The 8,866-nt window shown below is 43.4% G+C and overlaps 1 protein-coding gene across 2 annotated transcripts; it reads left to right on the top strand.

The window, feature by feature from the left end:
• Positions 1-246: 246 nt before the first annotated feature.
• GDE1 (glycerophosphodiester phosphodiesterase 1) lies at positions 247-8,348 on the top strand. 2 transcript variants are annotated; one of them, XM_081169700.1, is made up of 6 exons: positions 261-637; positions 3,786-3,961; positions 4,755-4,860; positions 5,755-5,847; positions 6,544-6,755; positions 7,862-8,348. In XM_081169700.1, the coding sequence occupies exons 1-6, from the start codon at positions 383-385 to the stop codon at positions 8,007-8,009; spliced, it is 990 nt and encodes a 329-aa protein (XP_081025826.1). In that variant the 5' UTR covers positions 261-382; the 3' UTR covers positions 8,010-8,348. The 2 variants fall into 2 exon arrangements, with proteins under 2 accessions (XP_081025827.1, XP_081025826.1); XM_081169701.1 differs by lacking the exon at positions 5,755-5,847 and having other exon boundaries at positions 247-637.
• The last annotated feature ends 518 nt before the right edge of the window (positions 8,349-8,866 follow it).

The following is an 8,866-nucleotide window of genomic DNA, read 5'->3' as shown; positions in this document are numbered from 1 at the left end:
CAACAACAACAACAACAACAACAACAACAACAACAACAACAACAACAACAACAACAACAACAACAACAACAACAACAACAACAACAACAACAACAACTGCAAGGTGTGGACTTGGACTTGGCCTGCGCAGCTTCAAGGCAGAGTTCATTCTGAATGCACGGAAAAGAAAAACCCGCCCCTCGCCTCAATCCTTCGCTCCATATTGGCTGGCGGCCCGGAGAGCTGGGCGGCGATTGGCTGGGAGCCGGCGCCCTCGCCTCACTATTATGCTGTCAAGGCCCAGGTGAGCGCTGCCTCCTCGGCGCCCGCCGCCTTCGCTGACAGTTGAGGGAGCGGAGGGGGGGGGGCGACTCCCCTCCGCCTGTGGGGCCGCTGGGCCGCCATGTTCTGCTACTCCGAGGGGCTGCTGGCTGCCTTCTCGACGGTGCTGCTGGCCGCGCTGGTGCTGAGCCGGAGCGCCGTGCTCTCCTGCCTGCTGACGGCGGGCCTCTACCTGGTGCTGCGCCTCTTCAGCCTCGAGCCGGCGCCGGTCCAGCGAGCCCAGCTGGTCGTCCAGCCGCGCGGGAACCCGGCGCGCATCGCGCACCGCGGCGGCGGACACGACGCGCCCGAGAACACGCTGGCCGCCATCAGACAGGTCAGACCCCCGGATATTTGGTTCTCTTTGTTATACCACATCTTCTTCCCCTCACCCCACCCCCAAAAAATGCGAGGGGGGGAAATAATTAAAAATTAAATATTCTTTTTTTGGGGGGGGGGGTGTTAAGGCATGCGATCGGAAATAAAACCATGCCCTGCAGGGGATTGTGGTACTGATGGCGAAACAGAGCAGAGAGTGAAAGAAGGAAGGCAGGAAGCAAATGTTTTAAACCCGGTTGGAGGGTGTGGAAGGGACTTGGGGTGTTTAACCCATTCCCTGTTGCTGGAAAGGGCTTCAGAGTAATGCCATGGCATTCATTGGAAAAAATTTCCCCATATATGCTTGTCACTATTGTACCTGAAATAACACATGGCATGCATTGTTATTGTTAACACTGTATTTTATTACTGTACAGCCATATCCTAAAGCTATGTTGGCAGTCATCGCTGCATCTTACGGAAGCAGCTGTCACTGTGTGTGTAATAATTCTTCTGTCCTGCATCTCTTGTCATTCAGTTTCATCAAAATACCCTGGGTTCTAGTACTAGGAGAGGGGAAGAAAAATTCTTTATCTATCCACTTTTTCCTCACTTAACCTTTGCTCCTTGGTAAGTTGCTCCAGCTTCATGATTGTAGGCAACTGATCATAGAATCAAAGTTGGAAGGGACCCTGAGGATCATCTCTAGGGCCTAGGCCAATCTCCTGCAATGCAGGAATATGCAGCTGTCCCATCCAGGGATCAAAGCTGCAACCTTGGCATTATCAGCAATACACTGTCACCAACTGAGCTATCCAGCTCATTTCCCAACACTGCCCTTTTCTGCACCTTTCCCAGCTCTCTAATATTCTTTTTGAGTTGTGGTGATCGAAAGTGGGCATAGTACTGTTATTGCAAGTGTGGTCCACACCATAGATTATGCAAATGCATTATGATAATTGCAGTTTTATTTATTATACCTTACCTTTCTCTATCCCTTACCACCAAAAGCCAGTTTAGGGAGAACTCTCTTAAACAACTTCTGGAAGGTTTAGGGACTTAGGTATAAATGTAGGGAGCATTCTACAGTGTAACATAAATAAAACGGGGGAAGTCTAAATGTTAGTTGTGTGCTTGGAGGGAGGGAGATGCACAACAGAGGAAGACTAGAACAGGGAGGGGTCCAAAAATCGTGCATCTTTCTATTCTGTTTCATTGGTGTGATTGAAAAGTTTGCATCCTCCTATAGAAGCAACTCTTCTTGTAGAAGAGAGAAATTACAAAGCAACTGCAGGCTCTTGTGGACTATGCAGCAGTACTGGGATTAAGCCCATCTCTTGTAGGGAACACGCAAACACAAAAGAACAAGCCTGGATTTTCTCTTGACCAGGAGAAGTGACAGACACGCCATTCTTCTCTTTAGTGGGCAGATGCTGACTTTCACACCCTAGAGGGTTGCGACTTACCAGGAATTTTAGAATTTAGGTCCAAGGTTAATCTCCACATATTTTATTTTATTTTATTTTATCTGTCTGTCTGTCTGTCTGTCTGTCTGTCTCCCCTTCCAAGAAGCTCAAGGTGGCAGCATATATGGTTTCCCTCTTCCCTATTTTATCCTCACAGTGTTCCTATGAGGTAGGAATTTAAGCAGGCTAGCAATGAGTGTTAAATTCTGGAATAATGTTTTAAATTCTGGAATAAGAGACCTAATTTCAAAGTAATGTTCCAGTGCAGACTTGCAATGGAATAGTAAACCTTTGAGGTTTATAACCTGTCCTGAAGCTAGCGGTTGCAATTAAATGTGTGACAAACAAGGGAAGGTAACCCTCACTTGCTGTACTAATGAGAGTGATTAAAGCATCAAGGAACCACAGGGATTATTGAGATCAACTGAAACCTAAACAGAGTAAGCAGATTAACAAGGGAGATGAGGTGCAAATATTTGTGAATCATTAGTGGTAAATATAGTAACCTTCCACTTCCCAAGACAATCCATTGCAAACTCATTGAGGGGAGATGCTGTTTACTCCTCTGTTTCTTATCTGTTCTGCAAATCAGATAACTGACTTCCACAGTCTTTGGTGGGACTTTTATGAGATTTAAAGTGTTTCCTTATCTCTGAGCAGGCTACACATTGCCTCTCATTGTTTGTTCACTTCACTATAAAGATAAGAAACTCAACAATTAAAAACAAATACAAATTATACATTTTTCTTCTTTGAAGAACCCAGCAAGATATATATATTTTCAGTATCAATGTCAGAAAATAAAAAGCCTGGCAACCCCCTTGATGACACAAGAGGACACATCCCTTAAACAAATCAGTACAAATTTTGCAGGATATCTTCCCAGAAAAGCTTTCAGAGATAAAATTAACTTCCCTCACATTCACTCTGCAGGTTACAGAAGAGAGCATCTTCATTGTTTATTATTTCTTTTATCTGAAGGCTTGTCTCCTTCCAAGTTACAAACCAATCTCACCTCAGATATTTGGGTGTCTCGGACCCTAACCTGATGATATTAATGGGTGGGGGAAATTGTGTGGAACCAAGTGGCCCATTAGAAACCCTGGATCCAAACCATTTAGTGTTTTAAAGTTGATAACCAGCACTTTGAATTGGTTTTGAAAACACACTAATGTCAATTGAATACTTTGGAGATACTAAATAACAGGCCCCCAACAGCACCATCTCAGTTTGTTAACTAACATCTAACCCATAACAATCAGTTAAGGGTTTTTACTCTCTAAAATCTGATGAAAAGCAATCCTAGAGTTGGGTGTCACCCACATATTGGTGATCATATCTCCAGATGACCTCTCCCAGCAGTTTCATGTAAGCATTAACCAGCATGAGGGAAAAGATGCAACATTGTGGATCTCCATAGGCCAATTAACAAACAAGAACACTTAATCCCCAGATCTGCCTTCAGAAAACTGCCCTTTAGGCTGGACAGGAACCGGTACAATCCTGTACTCCGAGCCACAACCTGGCCTAGCAGTACAGAAACACTATACCATGACTGATAGTACTGAAAGGTCCTGCAGCACCAACAAAAGTCAGGTCACAGCTGGTGAATTTGTTTCAGTTTTCCCATTTCTAATGTGATGGTAACAAAACATGTTATCCAATGTCCTGTTTAAAGCAGTTTGTTTTTTGTTCATCAAGGCAGCTGAGAATGGAGCAACAGGGGTAGAAATTGACCTTGGATTCACTGCTGATGGCATTCCTGTCCTGATGCATGACGACACTGTGGACAGGACCACGGATGGGTCTGGAAACTTAAACAGCTTGACCTTTGCTGATATCAGAAAATTTAATCCAGCTGCTAAACATAGATTATGGTAAGTGAGCAATCTGAAGAACACCTTCATTCATACCTGGAAATCCAATATTTCTGTACTGTTACATAAAATGTTTTCTCTTACAGCCTGATCCTATGCATGGTTATGTGGAAGCAAATCCCACAGAAATAATTATTTCTTATTCCCAAATAAGTATGTAGAGATAAGTGGTTTGTGAAGATGAGCACCACCTGATGTAGCGATGGATGGGAAGGCCTGGCTTCAAGCCACCTCTCAGCCATGAAGTTTATTGGGTGATCTTGGGCCAGTCACTTGGTCTCAGTGTAACCTACTTCACCACGTTCTTGTGAAGGTAATAGGTGGAAGGAAAGAATCTTGAAGAATGGGTGGGAAATTCTTCCAACCAGATGTGTTTTCTGTCAGATAATTCCAAAATACTGCAAGGGTGCAGCTTTGGGCTATTCACAAGCATCACCAGCAGAATACTACTGGATATATGGAGCTTGGACTGTTTACGTTTTGGTAAAAACACATACTTTCTTGATTATTTTAGTTCTTTCTAATATTAGGTCACAGTCAGAGCTACCTGTCTTGAAGATTTTATAGGAAATAATGGTGTCAGGTGACTGATAGGTGGGTGGTCCCATCTGCCTATCAAAGTTGGCCCACAAGGTGAGAGGAGATAAACATCCGGTTCACCAATCAGAAAGGACCCCCACCCCTGCCTTAGATACTTCATGGTGATAAAAGTGAACAGAAGCATTATTCCTTTTTTTGATGTAAATGTTCTTGCAGGAATGCACACAATTAAAGTTTTACTGTTTCTCTGTAGGAGGGATTATCGTGGAGAAAAGATACCAACTTTGAAAGAAGCTGTTTTGGAAAGTATGCATTACGATCTCACAATCTACTTTGATGTCAAGGGCAATGCAGACAAGGTACCATTTTCTTCCACTGTGCTGAAGCCTCACATTCTTGTGGGACAGCACATGGCAGAGGTCTTCCATTTGATCAGATCTGAGAGATCTTTCTTAGTAAAACATTAATGCAATGTTACAAGACAAGAAGAGCATTTGTGTTGCTTCCTTTTCAGCCCATTTACAATCATAGCTGATTTACCCTGCCTTTGGTCTTATTCATAGCGATATAATACTGAATAACTTAAGCCCATTTCTTTTGTGGGGGAGATTAGTTAAAAATAAGCTTGAAACAACATTTTCTTTAAGTTGTAGATGTGGGGTAGGGAAGGGGCATTTATCCCATTTTCTGGCACTGTGCACATGGAATCATACATGTATGTATGTATGTATGTATGTATGTAGTTGCCTTATAGAGTCAGACTGTAGATCTGCCTAGTCCAGCCTTGTAGTCTAATAGTTGTTGGCAGCTTTCCAGAGCCACAGACAGGGGTCTTTCCCAGTGCTGCTGCTACCTGAAATCAGTCTTAAATGATGATGCTGAGGACTGAACATGGCACCTTTAGCATAGCATGTACTTTAACTGAGCTACTGGTCATTTTCTGAATCTGTCTCTTACGTACTGAACCAAAATGCTTGCCGAAAGCAAATTTTCCACTGGAGCAAATTGGGCCTTCCTTGATGTACGTCTCAAACAATTTTATCTTTGTATATACACCACTACAATAGCAAGCACCCTTGTCTTGACTAGAAGTACCTAAGCCAGCTGAATGGCAAAACCAAAGGTCAGCATCTTGCATTCAAAACAAAAAAAAAATGCAATCCTTTCCATCTCCAGTCTGACCTTTAGGCTATAATAACAAAATTACCTTTAAACTGCTTTGCACTTCTTTCATGTAACTTGTTTCCTGGCAGGCAGTTGCAGCCCTAAAACCCCTGTACTTGGAATATCCTCGGCTGTACAACACTAGCATCGTTTGCTCTTTTATGCCGGATGTTGTCTATAAGGTACAATTTTTCACCTAAGTGTTCTGTTGTTGCCATGATATTTCTGGTCATGGTAAGATTTTAATTTGGGTAATTTCAGCATTACACGTAGTACATAATCTTACGGAAGTGGGGAGGTTATGTTAAAGATTGACAAAGTGGCCTTCACTTTAAAATCTTGAATAATTCTGTCCACTGTGAAGCGTCATATGGACTCCCCTCATTTTGCAAGCACAGTGGGGGGGTGTTGTATGGGTCATGGATAAAGGAGGTCAGGGCTTACTGAAGACAGCTTACACAGGACCCCCCAAAACCTAAAACCAGTCCTAAGCTTGTTTCATGGGGGGGTGTACAGGTACCCAATACAACCAACCCTAATCATTAGTTTAATTGCTATAAACCAAATAGTTTTAAAACTATTCCAGCACGCAGGTCTTCAAGGAAGATACATAATTTGGGAAGTAAATAAAATCGGTAAGGTGTACTTCTAAGAGTATTTAGGTTTGTGGCACAAAATGTCTGGACTTCTTTAGCAAACATGATGCAAGGGTTGAGTTCCAGCCTTTGACTCTTCCTCTACAAATGCCAGACTACCAGATATAGCAAGATTACGTACCATCAAAGTCAAGCTTGAAATGATGAAAGTCAAGTCTCCCTTGCAATATCAATCTTTGTACATCAAAATGTATTCATTTGTTTCTCTGCTTGGCCTTGTAGATGAAGCAAGCTGATAGGAATGTTTTAACAGCTCTAACCCACCGACCATGGAGCTTTAGTTACTTTGGAGATGGGAAGCCTCGCTACACTTCCTGCTGGAAACATTACTTCATGATGATGCTGGATGTCATTTTGGATTGGAGCATACACAACTTCCTGTGGCACTTCTGTGGGGTTTCCGCTTTTCTGGTGCAGAAAAATTTCATTTCAGAGTAAGCAGAAAACCTTGACTATACTCTAGGATAGCCAGTGGGAGGTGCCCTTCAGCTGCTTGTTGGGCTACAACTCCCATCAGTCCTGATCACTGCCTATGGAACCCAACAACATCTGTAGGGCCTTGTGTTGGCTACCCTTTGTCTAACCCACCCACAGCTAAGATATTCCTCAAAGGATCGGGGGGGGGGGGAGATGAGGGGGAGGATAGGCATACACCTAATCATGTGAGACATAAAAGAACAGAGTGCAGGTGTCAACATAGTGGGGGCCTGATGAGCTTTTATTTAAACCACCCTAACTGTACGGGTGGGACGCGGGTGGCACTGTGGGTTAAACCACAGAGCCTAGGATTTGCCGATCAGAAGGTTGGTGGTTCAAATCCCTGCAACAGGGTGAGCTCCCGTTGCTCGGTCCCTGCTCCTGCCAACCTAGCAGTTTGAAAGCACATCAAAGTGCAAGTAGATAAATAGGTACCGCTCCGGCGGGAAGGTAAACAGAGTTTCCGTGCACTGCTCTGGTTTGCCAGAAGTGCCTTAGTCATGCTGGCCACATGACCCATAAGCTGTATACCGGCTCCCTTGGCTAATAAAGCGAGATGAACGCCACAACCCCAGTGTCAGCCACGACTGGACCTAATGGTCAGGGGTCCTTTACCTTTATGGGTAATTCTCATCTGTAGTACTTGTAAACAACCTTTCAGGGTAAATACCCTCTTATGGTAGCTTGAAAAGGCAGCTTTGTGCAAGGGCAAGATAATTTAGCTCTATACACATAGCCGAGGCTTTCAGGTGGGAGGATACCTGGGTGCTGCTTCCTCAGCGACGGCACTGGGGACATGGAGGGAGGCAGGGCTTTAAGCTGGAAATGTACCTAGGCATGCTGCTGTTTCTCCCTCTGATGGCCTCAATAATTATCCCTAAGAAATGGTTTCCAATCGAATACCACACCTTATCTTAAACAAAATAGAGGGGAAAGATTGTGAGTTAAGTACCAAAAAGATGGCCTGCTGTTACTATAGGGAACATGCAATAGTAAAGGTTTGGTTTTAATTGCAGTCACTTGCAGTCTTCCCTCACATCATTTCTGACATTATCCTTTTTAGGGAATATGTGAGACAGTGGTCTTCCAAAGGAATTCAAGTTGTGGCTTGGACAGTCAACACATTTGCTGAAAAAATGTACTATGAAAATGTTCTCCAGGCCAGCTACATCACTGACAGCTTAGTGGAGGACTGTGACCCTCACTTCTAGTCTTTAGCCTTTGCTGGATTCTTTTGGGTTTCTTCTTTAAAGCAAACTGAAGTTTGTCAGCACTGGAACTTCAAGGATTCATACTGATTTTCTTGGGACTGAATGATCACAATGCAAAGTGGATCCAAATGTTTCTTTTCATCATGCCGGATGGTGTCTTAACATTACAATCAATTTTAATCCTAGCAAGAAGAATTGAGAGTCTAAGAGAAGGCTGTGCAGCCCTTTTAAAGAATCAGGTTGGTTTAATGCAGGTGTGGACTTGTATAGGATTGACACTTTTTTTCTAAATTAAGCTGCTTTTTTTGAAATAAATCGATGCTAGGCCTTTACCAATCACTGACAAGACTTGAAACACATTCATTAGCCTGTACTTAGAATGAAATAGTAGTGAGACAACTGCATATACCTCCTCATTGTCTAGTCAAAAGACAAACCAGTTCTCTAAGTCGTGGACCAGAGAGCAAGAGAAAAATCAAAGCATTTGGGGGGCTGGAAGAAATTAGGGCAGGTGCTGCAGGTTGCAGTACTGCCTTATGGGTAAGTGGGTGGTTGGGTGCAACAGAATGTTCCCTGAGGGATATGAATAAGAGGCATTAGCTGAAAAGCAAGACTTGGAAACAACATGGAGCAACACCACAGCCAGGACTAGACTATATATGGGTAAGTAGGAAGAGATTTGGGGGGCTCAGTTTAGGTGCCAATTTGAATTCACATTTGGCACTGCTTTTGAAGCAACAAGTTAATTCTTACAAATTAGGGTCTGCTCCTCTGACCAAGATTCTTTGCAGGTTGTCCTTGCACTTATTCTGAAAATGCATGAAGTACAATCTATTCCAAAGTAATAGCATTCAGAA

Source organism: Podarcis bocagei (genome assembly GCF_964188305.1).
Source record: "Podarcis bocagei genome assembly, chromosome: 14".
Taxonomy (NCBI): Eukaryota; Metazoa; Chordata; class Lepidosauria; order Squamata; family Lacertidae; genus Podarcis; species Podarcis bocagei.
This window is presented reverse-complemented; position numbering and strand designations above follow the sequence as displayed.

Excerpts from the sequence above, each read along its gene's own strand:
- GDE1 (XM_081169700.1), top strand. The coding sequence starts at position 383 with ATGTTCTGCTACTCCGAGGGGCTGCTGGCTGCCTTCTCGACGGTGCTG. Across the intron at positions 638-3,785 it reads CGCTGGCCGCCATCAGACAG|GCAGCTGAGAATGGAGCAAC; the intron begins GTCAGACCCCCG and ends TTGTTCATCAAG. Across the intron at positions 5,848-6,543 it reads TGCCGGATGTTGTCTATAAG|ATGAAGCAAGCTGATAGGAA; the intron begins GTACAATTTTTC and ends TTGGCCTTGTAG.